The sequence below is a fragment of the Physeter macrocephalus genome, chromosome 7 (genome assembly GCF_002837175.3).
Source record: "Physeter macrocephalus isolate SW-GA chromosome 7, ASM283717v5, whole genome shotgun sequence".
Lineage (NCBI taxonomy): Eukaryota > Metazoa > Chordata > Mammalia > Artiodactyla > Physeteridae > Physeter > Physeter macrocephalus.
Window position 1 is genome coordinate 7,083,992 of NC_041220.1, and position 19,466 is coordinate 7,103,457.

Here is a 19,466-nt window from a genome sequence, read left to right on the forward strand (position 1 = left end):
GGCTCACGGGCCCAGCCGCTCCGCGGCACGTGGGATCCTCCCGGACCGGGGCGCGAACCCGCGTCCCCCGCATCGGCAGGCGGACTCTGAACCGCTGCGCCACCAGGGAAGCCCTGCCCTTCCCTTTTGTATTTCCTGGCTTTAGGATCATGGAAGGGAATGGGACCAGAGGGACACATATTAGCAGCAGAGGGGCTGCCTCCGTAGTAACAAAGGTGAGAAGCACTAGCGCAGACGCCTGCGAGTTTAGAGGGTACAAACAGGCAGGCGCTGGCAGCTCCCACACCGCGGGGCCACGGCAGCCAGCAGAGGGAGCCACTGAGCGTGGAGGCTAAGAACTAAGACGGTTTTCGTTCCAAGTGGCCTTTGTTTTCTTTCTCCTGAGAAATAGACAGGAAGCCCTAATAGGTGGACCCATCCCCTACAGTAAAGTCCAGTGTTACCCGCGAGGCTTTTTACGTATCTTGGAGGCAAAAGCCATCCCTTCAAGCCTATGAACAGCCTAGAGGGTGCCAAAGGATGCCAGGGACACTGCTCTTTAGGTGTATCTTTAGAAGTGACAGGTGAATGGGCAGAGTATCAACAATGGCTCACTGGCCAGATACCAGGCAGAAAGACAGGCATGTTATTTGGGAAGTAGGCCAAAGAAGGAGTCCTGGACGGCTTCTGATTCCATCTTAAACGTTAGGATTTCTCAATCAAGATAAGAATATAGGGAATGCAAACAAATATTAAGCCATAATTTGTGCTCTTAGCTAAGTCCTTTAACCTAATCAGCCGACAACCCAACCAATATATCTCCCATGCAAACACTCTTCTAGGACTACGGGAAACAGGAATTTCACCCACGAAGACGGGACTCATCTTTCTCCAATGACCTCTTTCCTCAAGGTATCAATAAATGGCCCACCTGCCCTTTGATCCACTCAGTGTGACCACACATGGGTCAGTCTCCCATGGGAACTCTTTGGGTGAAATACATGAGTCTATCTTTGTGGTCACATTGAAGAAAACCCCTCTATTTCAGAGCGGAAAGTAGGCATATCTAAATAAAACCTACAACTGGTGAAAAGCAACAGATACGACACAGAAGGAAATCTTGCCTTCTCGTCCTCATTTTACACAACTGTGTAAGATGCGTAATAGCCTTTGGGTCTCGTGTCTTTCTGCCCCTAACAAAGTAAACAAGATTTCCGATCTTTTTTCTTTAGAGGCCAGGGTCCTTTTAACTTTTAACTAGACACTGTTCCCTGAAGAAAGTTTGGAGACTACTTTTGGAGTTGTAAGCGACAGTCTAGTTACCTAAGTGAGGCTTTCTCTCTGATGGCATCAGGGTGTCTTGAGTTCCAAGTTAGGAATAACTTCTCCTTACGTGACTCCATGCTACAGAAAGCGTGGTCCTACATTGGCATTACCTGGGAGCTTATTAGTTATGCAGAATCTCATGGTCTCCCGAAGCTTACTGAACAATCAAAACTTGATATATTGCTCGAGATTTATTTCCATAAATCTATAGGAAAGTTCATCTTAAAGACCATCTAGAGTTTCATCGTATGACAATCTCCTCCTCTGCCCCATTGCACCCTTCTTTACCCTTATCTAGAGGCAATCACTTAAATGTGGTAGGTGCTGCTTCTTTTTTTCTTCAAATTTAACATATTTTTAAAAACTTATTTTATTGACGTAGAGTTGATTTTAAATGTTGTGTTAATTTCTGCCGTACAGCAAAGTGATTCGGTTATACATATTCATTCTTTTCATATTGTTTTCCATTATGGTTTATCCCAGGATATTGGATTAGTTCCCTGTGCTATACAATAGGACCTTGTTGTTTATCCATTCTATAGCTAATAGTTTGCATCTGCTAATCGCAGCCTCCCAGTCCATGCCTCCCCTGCCCCCCTCCCCCGTGGCAACCACAAGTCTGTTCTCTATGTCTCTGAGTCTGTTTCTGTTTTGTAGGTAAGTTCATTTGTGTCATATGTTAGATTCCACATATGTGATATCATATGATATTTGTCTTTCTCTGTCTGACTTCACTTAGTATGGTAATCTCTAGGTCCATCCATGTTGCTGCAAATGGCATTATTTCATTCCTTTTTATGGCTGAATAATATTCCATTATATATATATACATATGTGTGTGTGTGTGTGTGTGTGTGTATATATATATATTCTTCCTCATCCATTCTTCTGGATATTTGTCTTTCTCTGTCTGACTTCACTTAGTATGGTAATCTCTAGGTCCATCCATGTTGCTGCAAATGGCATTATTTCATTCCTTTTTATGGCTGAATAATATTCCATTATATATATATACATATATGTGTGTGTGTGTGTATATATATATATATTCTTCCTCATCCATTCTTCTGTTGATGGACACTTAGGTCGTTCCCATGTCTTGGCTATTATGAACAATGCTGCTATGAACATAGGGGTCCATGTGTCTTTCTGAATTACGGTTTTCTCAGGGTATATGCCCAGTAGTGGGATTGCTGGGTCGTATGGCAGTTCTATTTTTAGTTTTTTAAGGAACCTCCATACTGTTCTCCACAGTGGCTGTATCAGTTTACATTCTCACCAACAGTGCAAGAGGGTTCCCTTTTCTCCACACCCTCTCCAGCATTTATTGTTTGTAGGTATTTTAACGAAGGCCATTCTGACTGGTGTGAGGTGCTATAGTAGGTGCTGCTTCTGATATCTACTTCCCTCATTTTCCGGAATATGCTTCTACTGTTATGACAACTCGCTGATATTACTCATCACCTACTGATCTCTTATTATTGTCGTTGAGGGCTTAATGCTCAGCCACAGCCCCGCTCACTCATATTCATCCTCCCAGGATAAGTGCACGGCTAGTTTGATTATATCAATGTAAGACATTATGACTGTATAAAATGGTATTCTTTAAAGAAATCAAGTGTTACTTGAGAGCAGTGTTTTCACAAAAATATAGTACTTAACATGAAATGTTTCTTATTATTTTAAAATAATTTAATAAGTGCATATTTGAACGTTGCTCCGTCTCAGTTCCTAACCTGGTAAATATTGGTAGATATAACCACATAAACCAAAGCTCTCTGGTGGCTTCCATAATTTGTAAAAGCGTCTTGCGACCAAGATGTTTGAGAACTGCTGCTCTAGAGAAATAATTCACTTTCTTAATAAACTGCTGTTGCATTTTAAAGATAATTCCCTTTTAATTATTTGCGTAAAATGTACCTACTTGAATTTTTTTCTATATCCTTCGATGCCTCTTTCCAAAGCCCCTTAATCTTACTTCTGAAGCAAGTCAGATATCCTACCACACTGATTTTTCCACTGACCTCTGACCCTGAGGCTTCTATCCCGTTCCCTGTTCTGAACCCGCCACTGTCTTGCTGGACGTGTTTCCTCTGCTCCTCCACACACTCCCCGGGGACAGTCCCTTTCTAATAGCATTTCTAATCGTTTAGAAATGCTGGGTGCCCAGACCTTGTTCTGAGAGCGTCTTAGCTCCTCTGCTGTGTTGCTTCCTGTGCTTTTCCAATCTTAACTTTTTCCCATGTCAAGTCCCTTATTTTGCTTAAGGATTCCCTTGAAAAGTTTCCTAAGAGGCCATGGGATGTAAATTTTTAGAATCCTTGCACATTGTCTGAAAATCTGTATCCTACTCTTACATTTTGTTGGTATATTTGCTAAGTATTAAAATTGTGGTTGAATATTCCTTTAGAATATGCCAACGCTTACTAAGCCACCTCTTTATCACCAAATTATGGCAATAATTATCACCATAAATTTTTAGAATCCTTGCACATTGTCTGAAAATCTGTATCCTACTCTTACATTTTGTTGGTATATTTGCTAAGTATTAAAATTGTGGTTGAATATTCCTTTAGAATATGCCAACGCTTACTAAGCCACCTCTTTATCACCATAATTCTGATTACAATGGAATTCATTAGAAGCCTTTTGAAAGCTTCCTGAATTTACTCTTCAGTTTTATTTATTCTTGGTCTTCGGAGTTTTACAGTAGCAAACACTTAGCTAAGTATTTCTTCATTTGTGCTGGATAATCATGCTCTTCATTTTTCAGAAGCACTCTTGCATTATTTCTTTGATAATTTTCCCTGCCTTTTTGTCTATTCTATGACTTAAAAAATTGTTTTACTCCTTTTATCCTTTTATTGTAGTTTCTGGAATATTTGTTCAACTTTCTTTTTCAAGTCTTTCATTGAATGCTTTTTATTAGCTACTTGAGGTCTAAGGGAAACTTTTTTACTTTTTTTAATTGATGGGTGCCTAAAACATAAATATACAATTTAATCAATTAAGATTTCTTTGTCAAGTTCTGATAGTAATGCCATGGCAGCTTCCTGAGAAATGCTGGAAGCGTCATTCTTTCCCTCCCCAACTGGACGTGTTTAAATAACACTGGTGTTATGTAAGTTACAGGCCCTGACATCCTCCAATTTCCACAAACATCAAAATGTTGATAAATGCTGGCCCGTGAGGGGCAGGAATTCTTCAGTTGTCATGACTTTGGTTGGACTGTTCTTTGAGCTAAACTCAAGGGGTAGGTTGGGAGGCTAATTTCTGCTGTTTCCTCAAAGTCACCTGACAACTCTCTGTGATTCAGAAATTTGGACGAGGAGATGCCCAAAGGGCGGACAGAAGATGCAGGCTGTGAGGAAAGGTGGGTGGTTATTTTTCTTACAGAAACAGATTAATCCCTGAGCTTGGTCTCCTTCAACCCAAGTCCACCCATTAAAGGTATCCGGAATGCCTGGTGACGTCAGGGCTTGGACACAGACCTTCTTCAAGAACGGTGTGTCTAAGGCAGAAGAGGAGCAGTGCCGGCCAGCCTTCCCCTGCCAGGGCACCCACAGGAAGAGATACGTATCTAGGCTGTTGGGATCATCTTCCCCAGGTAAGGCAAACAGTTGTACAAATTGGTCTACGAATGTCTCAGGGAACTGTGCCCAAGAAAGACCAGAGACTCCAGACGTGTTTCTCGGGCATCATAACGCTGAGGACTCCACTATGAATGCCGAGAGGAGGCCCCTCTGCTCAGCGTGGCTCAGTGCCAGAGGCTCAGGTCAATCAGGTGCAGGAGCATCGCGACCCCCAGGACAACTGTTTGCAGCCGTGGTGGGTACGGGGTCTCCCCTTCCCTGAAATGGTACAGTTTGATGCTCCTGGCAAAGCCTGTTGCTGACTCTTTCCACGGCTGTTTCTTCTACTTGACACCCTGGTTCTTGAACCAAATCATTGGTACTAGCTCATCAAAGCCAGGGGTTGAAGTCAGGCACCCAATCTGTGTCTGTGATCTTTTGGAACCCACCTTCCTGCACCCGAAGCTGTTCCAGGCTAGGCTGTGTGGCTTCAGCGAGCGTGCCATGGCTTTGCTGACCCCTGGGAAATGCCACTGTCAATCAGGGGGCCGCTCCCGTGTCACGCCGTCGTGTCTCCGTTTACCCTGTGTCCTCTTACCTCTTTCATATTTTTGAATTCTAAATAGAATTACATTAAAAAAGGAGGGGAGTTCTACTGCTTTAAACAGCTTTGGAAACCAGTTACAATTTCAAAAGACACTTCTTACTTAAAAATTCTAGGACCATAAACAAAGCTGAGAAGTTGAAATTAAAGTCACTTAAAATTTACATATACTAATAGTTAATATTTATTCTCATCATGTTCCAGATGCAGTGCTGAGTGCTTTTCATGTATTATCTCATTCAGACCGCCTAACAACCATATCGGGTGGTACACGCTTTTATTATCTCCATTTTACACACGAGGAAATACAGGCATGGAGAAAGTGAGTAACTTGCCCAAAGCTCTAGAGCTACAATGACTCCTTCAAGGTGCAAACACTGGCAGGCTGACTCCGGAGCTCAAGGCCTAATCGTTACACAGTCGGGTAGAAAAAAATAAAAATAACCACGCTATTGGGTTACTCTGTACCAGAAGTTTCTAAAAGAAATATTTCAGTGCATCAATAAAAATGATTAACAACTACGTCAGGTGTTCATATGCAAATGAACACTTAGCAGTCACCCTTTAGAAAGTAAACACAAAATAAATTTTGGTCAAATATGCCAGGCAAGGCTAATTATTTTCTTGAACACTCTTATGAACTCCTTAAAAGTTCTCCGTATGTTAATGATTTTCCTGCCTTCACCTTGCTTACATTCTTAATTTGCTCAGCAAATTCTTTATAGATAAACTAAGTTGCAAACTTAAACCAACGTAACTCTTATGCAAATGACTAAACACCCCGAATCACTGAACAAAGTAATCCATGCATGTAGCCCTATAATCATCCAGTGCCTTAGAAACAGTTCTTTGACAATGTGCATGCTACTCTCTTGATAGCCTTCCAGTGAATTCAATGCTAAATGCTGATTTAGTAAGAACGGAAAAGTGAATTTGCTAGAGCACCCATCGGGTGATGGGAAACCGGGGAAGATACTAACACCGCCACTTGGTGGGTCTTTACTGCTGACAAAGGACTTGTACTTACATCACTTTATTCCTCAATACAAACTGAAAAGTTGGCAAAGTAGATATCAATATTATTGTCACCCTTCCTCCTTTAATTTGATACGTCCCATCTCAGGTCACAGGATGCACCTACAGCCACAGGGTGGCTACACGGGGTGGGGGGGTGGGGGTTGACTTTCGCTGTCCTGCACACTCAGCCCAGGTTCTTTTCACTGCATCATATGCTCTGCTCCATTGGGGAGATATTTGCCAAGATAGATAGGCATTTCTACCCTGCAGAGGTCATAGACTCTTGGTCTGGTGGCTGAATCTAGCCTTCAGATCTGTTTTGCTTTGTCCGAATAGAGTTTGAGTTTGATTCGTTACGATTGTTTTTTAAAAATCCGAAGAGATTGAGCTAAATCTAGAAGTGCGGCTTCATCTGGAAAAGCAGTTGATTTGGTAACAATCAACTACTGTTCATTGCTCTCTTTAGAGTAGGCGTGTCTATTTCAGAGTGCCACAGTCTCTTCCACTCCTTATCACATGACTGGTATTGCCTTATTTGCCACTTATCCTCCTAAAACCAGGCTGCTTCATCCGTTTCTCTTACCTGCCTGGCTCTCAATAGAAAGTGAATTCCCTGTGGGACTGAGCAGCTTTCCACAGACATGGGGTAATTTTTCTCAGCCAACTTGGGCAGGGCTGTCTTTGTCTATCTTCCCAGCTTTGGTTCCTCACTCACTCAACAACCTGTTCATTTAATTTTCTTTATTAAATTGTTCTGCTAATGGAACAGAGAGGTAGTTGTGAAATTGAGCATTCACAATACCTAAAACGTCCCATAAACTTCCTTTTGATTATAATGTAATAGCTGGAATTCTATTAACCCTGCCCAGAGTTACTAAAAATATCTCCCATGTAGATTTTAAGTCTACTTCAAAATATTTTGACTAACTCATTTCCAAACTCTCAGCCTTCATCCCTGCTTCACAAGAATGTAAATTCTCTGAGATCAGAGGACTTTGCCTGTTCATCACTATAATCTTACTACCAGGGACAGTGACTGGCACATAGTAGATGCTCAGTAAATGTTTGTTGACTGACTGAGTGAAAGTGGAAGTAGTGAATCAGGCCTGGGCATTTCTGGAACCCTCTCAGTGTGGTCCTTCAGACACAGTTGGCCCTTATCTATGGTGTGGTCTTATTTATGCAGAGGCTAGTAGGAGATTATCAGTCTCTTGGGAGATAAGTCATTTCCTGGAGGCAGAAAAGATCCAGCTCAAAAATTTGTTAGCTTTGCTTATTGGTAGAAATACTTCATTAAAATATCAACTTTTGCATTAAACTGGCTCTACGTTTACAGAAACACTAGCCTTCAAGAAAACAGAATCTTTCTTAGACTCAGCTAACCCTTCAGTCTACATTGGTTTTCTTGGTTGTGCAAAGAGAAGATGACTTTCAGCCCAGCCTGCCTCTTTTCTTAGGGCCAGGAGTCTTCCATGTAGCGGAAGCTTGCTGTCAAGAACCATTTGAATTTGCTTGACTTTTTTTTAGCTTTTAACGACCTGTTTACAACTTATAAGAAAAAAGAGTGTGGCCTGGACCCTCTAGCTCCCAGTCACCTCCCAGGACGCCTCGGGTACTCAGCCGCCCTATACACTCCCTTTTCCTCTTTCTGCTTCTTTCTTTCTCCTCTACCCTCTCCCTTTCTTCTTCCCTGTCTTCCTTTAATCATGCTTTTCACGGGCTTTCTTTTTAGAATGTGGAGAGAGTTGTGCCTTGTTTTTCCCACCATGGTTTGCTCTAAAGGGTAACAAGATTGAGAAAGCACACACATTACTTCTTCAGGACTTGAACTTGGACTCTATTACTCAGCATCCTGTCCTGTACAACCTGAGCTACTGTAGGTGTGAAGTTTTTCTTCTGAACATTTAAAATTCATTTAATGCAAGGACCCTCCCTCCCTCCCTCCCTTCCTTCCTACCTTCTTTCCTTCCTTCCTTCCTTCCTTTCTCTTTCAGATTCCTCACTTTGCTTTTTTGTGAAATCACAGAATTTTATGTTGGAAAAAACGTAAAAGATAATCTTGTCCAGAATCTTCGTTTTACAGATGAAGAAGCTTCAGAACCAGAATTAAAATCTGATCTTCTGGGACTTGCCTGGTGGTCCAGTGGTAAAGAATCCACCTTACGATGCAGGGGACACCGGTTCGATCCCTGGTCAGGGAACTAAAAGATGCCGCATGCCGCGGGGCAACTAAGCCCCATGTGCCACAACTACTGAGCTCCCGCACCTGAACTAGAGGCCACATGCCACGAACTACAGAGCCCACACGCCCTGAAGCCTTCGCGCCACAACTAGAGAAAACCCGCACTCCACAACTAGAGAGAAGCCCGCACACCACGACGAAGAGCCCCACGCGCCACAACTAAGACCCAACGCGGCCAAAAATAAATAAAATAAATCGATAAGTAGTAAGTAAGTCTTAAAAAAAAGAATCACATATTTTAAAAAAATCTGATCTTCTGACTTGTAGCTCTTTCCTTTACTATTTGAACGGATTATTTGTCTTTTTAAATTTACTGTGACTCCTCTCTGTACATTTCAGTTAAAAGAGGATTTAAACGCGTGACTCATTCCTGACTGTGGGGGTCTGTGTGTTTGGAGTGGAGAGCGAGGTCCCCGGAGGAAGATCCCTAGGACGGAGGCGCTGGTGTCTTCCAGGTCTTCCCCCTCCCCTTGCTTCAGGTCTCCGTGTGGAGGGACCTCCCTTAGGGGAGAAGAGCTCGCCTCTCAGAGAGAACGGGAAAGAGAACGGGGTACGGACTGCCCAACCTCTCTGCCTCCTCACCCACTTTCCCCACTTGTTATAACGTTTCACGCTGCACGTTTCACAGGGGCAGGTCCTGCCATACGTGGCCGGGGTAAAGCAGCCTAATTTGGGGCAGAGTGTTCGTATGCACGGTGATAGCGCTGGTAGGATGAGGCTGTGGTGTATCTACGTGGGAAGCAAGAAAGAGGAGCCACGTGATGGTGCCGGGGAGAGAAGAGTAGAGAACTGGAAGGAAGCTGGCCCGTGAGGGGCTGGTCCTCTTTCAGAGGGCAATCTTGCAGCCAGTGACCTCATGATAATGTTCATAGCATCACACACGCATGTTGACGGACTGGGGGGGCTCGACACCGTCCGCCCAGATAGATCATAGCGAAGTCTCCCTCGTTTCCCTCTTACTTGTCAATCCAATAGAAAAGGAATTTGACTTGGTTTAAATAGTTTTTCAAAAGGCCATGTTGATTCCCAGTGCCCTTATGTTTCAAAATATTAAACCAAAAACTTAGGGAAAATTTTTTATGCTTTATGCCGAGATTTGAGCAATGAGTTAAGAAAAAAATCCCAGCCAAGAGAGAAAAATGTTTAGCTGGAGGAAAATTTAAATATGAAAGTAATTTGATAATCATTCCACCGTCTTAAGAAAAAATGAAAGTGAAAGACAAATATAAATATACCTCTTTCCGAGAAAAACAAATACCGTATGCTAACACATATATGGAATCTAAAAAAAAAAAAAAGGTCATGAAGAACCTAGGGGCAAGACGGGAATAAAGATGCAGATGTAGAGAATGGACTTGAGGACATGGGGAGGGGGAAGGGTAAGCTGGGACGAAGTGAGAGAGTGGCATGGACATATATACACTACCAAATGTAAAATAGACAGCTAGTGGGAAGCAGCCGCATAGCACAGGGAGATCGGCTCGGTGCTCTGTGACCACCTAGAGGGGTGGGATAGTGAGGGTGGGAGGGAGGGAGACGCAAGAGGGAGAGGATATGGGGATATATGTATACGTGTAGCTGATTCACTTTGTTATAAAGCAGAAAGTAACACACCATTGTAAAGCAATTCTACTCCAATAAAGATGTTAACAAAATATATACATACCTTTTTCCCATAAAAAATCCTCAGTCATAAGATGATGCTTTGGGGAAAGCTTTATTTGTAACTGTGTGTGCGTGTGTGCGTGTGCGCGTGCGTGCGCGCGTGCGTGCGCGTGTGCGTGCGCGTGTGTGTGCGCGTGCGTGCGTGTGTGTGTGCGTGTGCGTGTGTGTGCGCGCGCGCGCAGATGTGCATCTGCTTTTGCACATTCTAATTTGATGCTTTCATGCTTTCCATATGGATCACTGCAACACTGACTCCATCATTTTAACCATAGTTTACATTTCAAATATCAAAATACACAGTATATGAAAGAAGTTCCATTCTGTGTGTCCCTTATCCTTGGCAAAAGAAAAATAGATTCTCCCAAGCAGGGGGCACTGTGTCCAGTTACAGACTTCAGTAAAGAATATAATGTAAGTTAAGTGTTTCTTTTCATATCTAGACTACTAACACCAGGTAACGTTCTAACACACCCAGTGAAGTTATGGTCTTCAAGGGATAATGTTCAAAGAGAGAAACTGCACTAAATTAGTATACAGTTGGGACTTCTAATAGGAAGCACTGAAGAGGAATGTTCCAGTCAACAATGATCATTCAGGGACAGTTTACTTACGTCGCCTTTGGGAGACCTAGCAAACCCTGCTCTGTTTTCCCAGAGGTCCAGCTGGTAACTAATCCCTTCCTGATTACCCCGGGTTATGGGAAGCGTGGAGAACAAAAGAGAAGAGACACTTTGCTATGTGTCTATAGTTACTGCAAAAAAGAAAACCCTCTTGACATGATGGTCTCACAGTAAAGACCAAATATACGGCGGCTTGCTCTCTCTGAATGACCGTTCCCATTCCCACAGAAAATTCTTGAGTCCCACACCACTACCCACCAACTACCATGCTGTTCAAATTTATTACACCTGATTGTAAGTTATTCATCCTTCTCCATCCTTCTTGCAGGGGACTCTAGGCCCTCTGAGAGCAGGGGTCTTCTATCTGGTTCTCTACTAAGCACCACTGAGACCTGGTAGATCCTCCCGGGAGTTGAGTGAATGAGTGAACTGGGCTCATTGGCACCTTTTCGGAACAGCCATTCAGAACACAGCCGGCTGCGGCTGTGGGGTCCACTCTGCCTAGGGGGGAGGCCTATTTATGGATGCAAGCTTCACAAAAGAAGAAGATCTGCTCCCCAGAGAAGACTATTTCTGTTTTGAACCAATGATTCTATATTATTGAGCCCAGTTGACTACACAGTTGTTTTTTTGTTTTTGAAATTTTACAGACTAATTGACCTACGAGGGTTTCCTCAAGAGACAAAAGGATGAGGCCATGTGATAATTCCCAGGTACCTATTAGAGAACTATGCGCGATGCTTGTATTTTCCATCTCGTGATTATCTGACACAGACATGTTGGGATTGTTATCTACTCACCCTGGAATATTATTTTAATCGAAATATCAATTGTAGTTCAATCGAGAGCATGAGGGTAAAAGGCAATAAAACAAATAACAACAACAAAAACCAAGAAAAATGTTTTCGTAGAGAAGATAATGCTCCAATTGAATTGAACTACTACTTCTCTTTTACTGATCTTCTTTTTGTTATCTGGTGGTTTACGCACTCTCTCCCTTCCCACAGCAAGCAGTTAGGAGCCTGCTGGCCCCTCCATCTCACAGAATAAAGCCCTTGGAAGGTAAGGGAGGTGCCGGGCTGGAGACAACGCCACCACTGGACAGTGAGAAATCTGTGTGGAAAACTTCCTGGATCATTTGGAGACTGTGGGTCTGAAAACAGAATCACTCCCTAAGAGTACTCTAAATCACTGAGGGCTCATATAATAATGAAACTGAAACTCAGCAAGAAGAGGGTTGAACGAGCATGCACCGCAAATTATGAGTATGGACGTTCTGCAAGAAGTATATATAAAGGAAGCTTTGTCTGGCCCTGTACTAGGGCAGAGATTTTCATTGCTTCCAGGCTCACATGTCTGTGAAGAAATGAAACAGCAAACCTGCTCCCAAGAACTGGGCTCTGACTATAAGGGAACAGCCTGGAGACATCAAAAGTTCATTTGCGGAGGGCTTTCTTATCATGTAATCCCAAGTAATTTGAGTAAAACTGAGAATTAAGAAGGATGCTATGGAGAACTCCAAGAACACTAGACCGATGTCAGCACGACGCGCTTGCTAGAACCCTTGCCAATGATCCAAGAGAATCGTGCAGAAGTTCATCTAGAACTGACGTCAACCTTTTATAGCCCCCAGTCTATAATTTTGATTTTGTTGTTTTTGTTGTTTAAAGCGAAAAGGCAGTAGCTATGTAATATGTTGAATAAGGGCTACTGGAGGAGTAGGGGAGTGAAGCACATGCTCTGAGAGCAGGAAGAAAGAGAAACAACAAAAAGCAGATAGAAGGGCTTTCAAAGCACAGTAGGCTGGCAAATCGGAGTGAAGATAAACGGCCGAGGCTGTTAATGTTTTCAGCCTGTAAAGTAATTGATGTTTATATAATGATGTAACTAAGTATTAGGAAAATATATTGGGTGAAACAAGCACGTTTAAAAAAGAAGGTTTTACAAACTATCGTTACCAAAGGGGAAAGGGGGAGGGATAGATTAGGAGTTTGGGATTAACAGATACACACTACTGTATATAAAACAGATAATCAACAAGGACCTACTGGGTAGCACAGGGACTCATACTCAATATTTTGTTATAACCTAAAAGGGAAAAGAATCTGAAAACGTTTTATATATATATATACATAACCGAATCACTTTGCCGTGCACCTGAAACTAACACAACATTGTAAATCAACTATACTTCAAGTAAAAAAAAAATTAAAAAGGAAGGTTTTAGAAAATTTTTATTTTAGGAAGTTTTAATTTGAAAGATTTCCACTAGATAGTTTAAGTGAAAACTGAAGTTTTGATGCTTAAAGGGCCACGTTCCCAGTGCTTGTGGCAGTGAGATGCCACGCAGCGAGCACATGCTAGGGAATCAGGAATCTCGGGGTGTGAGACAGCAAGTGGCTCATTTGCTCCTCTGTAAAATGGGCTTCACGTGCCTACACACAATGGGGCTGTAATGAGATGAAGTTAATTGAGAGATACGTTCCGAATGCCTGGCGCAGAGTAGAAAATTCACTCTGTGGTGGCTGCATTCGTGAAATGGCATATCACCCATAACGATAAGTAAAGGATGCATTTTGAGTTTCCTTTCTGTACTATTATGCATGATTATTCAACACGGTGCTAGAAGCTGCTGGCTAGGAATCTGACTGCATCCTGCCTGGTCCAACGTTAAGGCTGCAAACTGCAAGAGCTCCAGCTCAGCAGAGAATCAGTAACACCCCTGGGGTGGCTGACCTGCTGTGCTAACTTGTATTGGCTCTTGGCTACTCTGAAAGATGGATGCTACCTCAAATTAAGCAAAGGAAAAAAATAACACGGTAGTTGTTAAATACAGTTCTTTATTTTCTAAAAATAGGTATTTCAACTAAAGCGCTGTGAGTCACTATGGTGGAAATGCAGAAACATAAAAATGCTGTATTGCACAGGGAACTACACTCAATATCCTGTGATAAACCATAATGGAAAAGAATGTGAATAAGCATGTATATATATGTATAGCTGAATTATTTTGCTGAACAGCAAAAATTAACGCAACGTTGTAAATCAACTATCCTCCAATAAAATAAATTTTAAAACATCAAAATGATTATTCCTTTTTATTTAGCATAATAAGTTCTACAGAACTTACATGTATGGACTTCCCAATCTTCAACTGTTTCTGATCTATAAAAATGACAAGTGCATGTGGTTTGACCTAATTGCTACTAAAGCAAACGTAACTGAATTTGATTCACTGCCTCATTTTATTTGTAGAAATGAGACAAGGAATGGATGCATGGATTTGCATATCTTGTATTATCTATTTGTCAAATAGTTTGCAAATGGAAAACCACGTAGAGAAGTCTCTTCGGGAAGGACACAGCGTCAGGAGTATTCTCTGTCCTCGTAAGCTTAGCTTTCTATCCAGTAGCTGGTTTCTCCCGTTCAGGAGTGAGATTCAGATCTGAGCCGCATCAGTTCTTCAGCTTCAGAACAGATTCGTTGCCTCGTCCTAACTGAGATTGCACGCAGCTCCAGACTGCACTTAGGCGTTGCTGCGCTTTCTCTATTTATGACTTTTCTGGGCCCTGAGAATTATTTCTGATTCTTGGTAACTCAGTAGATGAATGAGACGTCTATTGAGTGTTATAAAAGTAGCTGAGCCACTGACTTAAAGGTGATGAAAATTGCTTTTTCTCAAATAAGGCCCTGCTTTTATTTAGACGTTAAAGATTTTCTTCTGGAAACATTAGGATGCCTCGATGAATTCACTAACTTAGATTTTGGTGTAGTAATAGTAGCAATTAATGAAGTAAGCTTTCACTGATATCTTTAGAGGCTATTAAGCCCCAAGGTTTGTCAGACTATGAAGATTTGTACCTTTCTACTTCAAGAAACCATTTCATCTCCACAGAATCTCCTGCCTCCATTGGCTAATGATAGAAATTCAGAATCATTACCTAAATTAATTGTCTCATGTGGTTGGTCTTTAGAATGTTATAAACTGTAATCGAATTACTGAGTTGAAAGCAATTAATTAGATGTACTTTGAATATATTCTAATTAAATGCTATACCTGTCATTCTTAATGACCACTTGAAAACCACCAAAAGAAAACTGGATGCATCTCAGTGCCATGGAAATAAACCATCCAGAACCGGGTAAATATGCCTCATGTCTGTACAGTTCACATCACTTCAAAATCTGAGAAGTCATTTCAGATACTGCCGTTGAAGTATTATCACAGGGCCCCATAATTTTAAGGGAGAAAGTGAAAGTGTGGAATCCTTTTTCTAGGTTTTTAAAGCCCATAAATCATAGAGGTGGGAATAGCATGTGTGTTTCCTATGTCTAGGACCGTGCTAGACCATGTTAGACCAGGAGCTGAAAATTCAGATCTGTACACCAGAGCCACAGAGAGATCTGATGCTCAGAGATCACTGAGATCTCATGCTCAAATGAGAGGAGATCTCTCAGGATCAGAAGAGGGAGGACTGAGAAATGCAGGGCCCTTGAGGGCAAACAGCTTTACAAAGGGGCCAGCCCCCCGCAGCTGCACTGGTTGTTCTTAGGGAAATGTGGTTCCTGTCAAGCCAGATACAGTGGTTTTCAAACAAATACAGATGTGTGGGCTTTTACATGAAATAATCACAGATCCAAATTTTCAGCCCTGTGGGTCAAGTAAAACACATCTGTGGGCTGTTGGCAAGCAGCCTCTGGAATAGATCCTGACATCCTCTGTAGGTATATATGCTATTCAAAATGAAGGCTGTTGACATGCTGCCCTTCGTCAATACTTATGACCAATCAGAGGAAACGTCTGTGAAAAGAAACTAGGGTATTTCATTAATCAACAGATAGGATGTGCCCACTAGGTTGCTGCAATATATATTTTTTCAAATTTTTATTGGAGTAGAGTTGCTTTACAGTGTTGTGTTAGTTTCTGCTGTGCAGCAAAGTGAATTAGTTATACGTGTACATATATCCCCTCTTTTTTGGATTTCCTTCCCATTTAGGTCATGACAGAGGATTGGGTAGAGTTCCCTGTGCTGTACAGTAGGTTCTCATTGGTTATCTATTTTATACATAGCTGTGTATATATGTGTCAATCACAATCTCTCACCCCCCTTCCCCCCTTGGTATCCATAAGTTTGTTCTCTACGTCTGTGTCTCTATTTCTGCTTTGCAAATAAGTTCATCTGTGCCATTTTTCTAGACTCCACATATAAGCGATATTATACGATATTCGTTTTTATCTTTTCGACTTACTTCACTCTGTATGACAGTCTCTAGGTCTATCCACGTCTCTGCAAATGGCACAATTTTGTTCCTTTTTATGGCTGAGTTTAAGATTAAAAAGATAGATGTATTCGTACTCTTTCTCTGGTTTGTAAACAGGTTGGTTGAGGAAAAAAAAGGTCTCTTGAAAGGACTGTAACTTATTGGGAATGGAATACTAAGAAAGGATCAAAGCTGTATGTCAGGGGCGCTTCTAGAAAAGCCAAAGGTAGAAGACTTTCCAAGGTCCATACAGCATCATGTACTGTTTATGATACAAAAATGGGGGAGGGGCACACAGTATGAAGAAGAGAAAATTAGAATATTTTATTATCCTAGATTGTTGGTCCCATATTGAAATACTATGTCTGAAAAGTTGAAATGAAAATTTTATACAGATGTAGGTTGAAAAAAATGGAGAACTATACAGATGTTATGAAACAACTGGTACTTCCCTGAGGGGTAAGAAGAGAAATTTACAGAATCACAGAGCACAATGTGTCGCCGCTACATAGCGGCTCCAGAGAGCACACAGCATTCTTCAGGGCACAGAGCAAAGGGCAAGGCGGTAGGGTCCATTTCTATTTCTGGCATCGACTGCTTTGGGACTTGGAGGATCAGAGTGTCACCTTTTGGCACTCAGGTCACCCCACGTGTTAAAAAAATCCGTTAAGTCAAAGGTGTTTTACGCACCAGTTTTGACATCTATAAACCACCGGCAGATTTTTAAAATCAAGGCTATCACGAAAGCAGGGACCGTTGTTCTCCCTCTCTGTAATTTACAGAATTCATGAAGATTTGCAATGGCCAACCACCAATCAGACGTCTATTGGAATATTCCTGTTTGCTTGACATCTCTGCTCATCCTGGAACTCATCACCTTAATCCCCTTTTTCTTTGCATGAAATTTAAATGAAAAAGCAGCCCTAGGCAGATTCATTATTTAAGTTGCAGTCTCCATACTCTCCTTTGGAAATTGAGGCATCCGTATACGGAAGGCTTCAGTTAGGCTAAAAGATAAGTTTACATGCTAAAATCCAGGGTCCCAGCTATCATGTATGAAGTATATAAAGTTCATTGTCTTCGTCTGCATTCTTTACAAGCTATCCTCTGCCAGCATTGATTTAGATGCTAACTTTATATTTAACTCAATTCTTACCTTCATTCTTTAGAAAAATATAACACAAATGAGAAATTTGAAGGTTAAATTTATAGATAAAAATACTTACCTCCCTCTTGCAGCTTGATGCACAATATGGAAAAATAATACATGAAAAAATAAAAATAATACATAAACTATCCAACTAAATCCCCAGATAGAGGCAAACACAAAAAAGAGTCCACGCCTTGTAGAAGACATCATTCTCTTCCATTACCTAATGCCTGGCTTTCAAGAAATTAGGTGAGCTCATATTGTTTAATCTATGGGATCTATTATCTAACCTTCTCGGGAACTGCCTTCACTAGGTATCAATACAATGTTCTCACAGCTCTCATCAATTCAGTTACACTGACCCACGGGTATATTTTGCGCACACACACACATATGCACACATGCACACACACACATACACACGCACACACACATGTACGTGCTTTTCTCTGCCTCTGAAGAGTGAAACAAAAATCAGAGGCCCTAGACCCTAAAACAGAAGTAGGGAGGATTATCTGCAAACACTTGGCTGCATTTTACATATTGAGCCCAACCCAAGATGTGTATTCTTAGCGGATACTAGCATGTTAGCAAAATCTTCTTGCGGAAAGAAATGGGTTTTTCATATGTATGTGTAACTGAATCACTTTACTGTACACCTGAAACTAACACTACCTTGTACATTTTTACCGAAGTCAACTATACTTCAATGAACAAAATGCCTGCTTTGTCGGCTGTCTCTCTCACACCAGTCCCAGCGACACCCTACCTTGCGGAGGGGCTTGAGCTTGGTCTCCATGATGAAGTCGTACTTGCACAGCTCACAGCAGCGCGTGTCAGAGCTTTTGATCCACTGGTGGAGGCAGGCCTGGTGCACGAAGCGCAGGGTGCCCGTGCAGCGGCAGGGCGTGATGAGCGGACTCTCCTCATCCCCTTCGCAGTGACAGATCCTGGGGAGGACACAGCAGCCGGGTGAGATCCCTCCCTCGGGGAGCACACGGCATCCTCCTCCCGCGCATCCCAGGCTAGATTAGAAACTGCAACCTCACATTCAGACCCATGGACGTTGCACTTCAGCTTAATGCTAGAGCTGACTCTATGGCCGATACTCATTTCCTTTCCCTTGCGTAGTCATTGCTGGACTCTTAAGTCATGTTCAAAGGCATTAGACACCAATACGTCAAAAATGTGCGACCATTCCTACACAGAAGTCAATGCTAACAGCACAGCTATTGAGCTATGTCCCCACCTTCATCTATTAAAAGTCAGAAAAAAACAAAAAAAGTCAGTGTCCATAGGCACAAGCTTGCTTTTTCATATACAAAAGTTACAACTTAGTATTCTAAGGCATGCTGGAACCGGGTAACTTCAATGTTTTACTTTGATGGTACTTTTATGGGGCGTATACTTGACCACATATGGTATCTTACCAATGTGGAAGAATTCTGAAACATTTTAACATGCTACTATGGAGTAAAGTGAACATAGAAAGTCTCAACTTGGAAATATTACGAAGATTTTCCTAGGAAGATGCACACATATTTAGTCAAAACGAAAGGCCTAAACTGTCAATAATCATCGTCACAAAAGTTACTGGTTACAGAAGGTTCAAGTACAGTAAATCCTACTGTTTTAAAATGTTAATTACTACGTCTTCCAAGGAATTCCTAGTTCAAGTAGTTTACTGAATTACTCTGACTTCTAGTGTCATAGATTCACAGTGTATGAAATCTTCATTATTCTCCTCTTCAAATTTAAAAAACTAATTTGTTTTCCTCACTGGATAAGTGTTTATACCACCAGGTCACAAATTCAAACCTTAGAACTTCAATAATTCTTATTATATAACCAGCTGTTAGCAGTTGTTACTAAATTTGCTTAGAAATATTGCTTGAACTCTGTTAGAAATATGAATGGAATCTTCCCCAAACACCTGCACAGTAATTTTTCGGAGCAGAATCACAGTGGTAGCCTGGAAGAATGTTTGAATTGCTGCTACTGCCCTTTCCTTTCATCCCTCTTCTCCGGA

General features: G+C 41.7%; 1 protein-coding gene across 1 annotated transcript in view; it reads right to left on the reverse strand.

Annotated features, from left to right (window-relative positions):
* The window catches only part of MARCHF1 (membrane associated ring-CH-type finger 1), a 544,235-nt gene that overhangs the window by 36,162 nt on the left and 488,607 nt on the right, over positions 1 to 19,466 (reverse strand). Inside the window, exon 6 of the mRNA XM_055085795.1 lies at positions 18,207 to 18,387. Within this exon, the coding sequence (XP_054941770.1) occupies positions 18,207 to 18,387 (181 nt within the window). The remainder of the gene's footprint in view (positions 1 to 18,206; positions 18,388 to 19,466) is intronic.